At 48.1% G+C, this 480-nt stretch overlaps 1 protein-coding gene across 1 annotated transcript in view; it reads right to left on the bottom strand.

Moving 5' to 3' along the window:
• The window catches only part of LOC102830717 (olfactory receptor 24-like), a gene marked incomplete at its 3' end in the record, with an annotated part of 12776 nt that extends 12367 nt beyond the window's left edge, over positions 1–409 (bottom strand). The window contains exon 1 of the mRNA XM_006878054.1: positions 46–409. Within this exon, the coding sequence (XP_006878116.1) occupies positions 46–409 (364 nt within the window). The remainder of the gene's footprint in view (positions 1–45) is intronic.
• Positions 410–480: the final 71 nt, after the last annotated feature.

The following is a 480-nucleotide window of genomic DNA, read 5'->3' as shown; positions in this document are numbered from 1 at the left end:
AAAATGGAGCTCATCAGGGTTCCTTAAAAATAGTCCTGATCCTACCAGTGACTCTCTTCACAGCCTCCTTCACTTCCTTGTTACGAAGAGTATAGATGATAGGATTGAGGAAAGGGGTAAGAAAGGCATACACCAAGGCAATAAGCTTGTCCTTGCCCTCAGCTCGACTCCCAGGTGAACCCACATACACTGTGAAGGCAGAACCATAGAACAGCGCTACTACAGTCATATGGGAAGAACAGGTAGAAAAGGCTTTGGCACGGCTAGCAGCTGATGGCAGCTTTAATACAGCTTTCAGAATCCCTCCATATAGTCCCAAAATGAGCACAAAGTTGCAACCAGTGGCCACACCAATCACTGTCCCATGGATCTGAGCATGCCAACCTGTGTCCACACATGCCAACCGCATTAGAGGTGCCAGGTCACAAAAGTAATGGGCCACTTCTTTCAAGCAGAAGGGAAGACTGGCTGTGAGACTGG

Source organism: Chrysochloris asiatica, unplaced genomic scaffold, assembly GCF_000296735.1.
Source record: "Chrysochloris asiatica unplaced genomic scaffold, ChrAsi1.0 scaffold01862, whole genome shotgun sequence".
Classification (NCBI taxonomy): domain Eukaryota; kingdom Metazoa; phylum Chordata; class Mammalia; order Afrosoricida; family Chrysochloridae; genus Chrysochloris; species Chrysochloris asiatica.
Note: the sequence above shows the minus strand (reverse complement) of the source record. Positions and strands in the feature narration are given on the sequence as shown.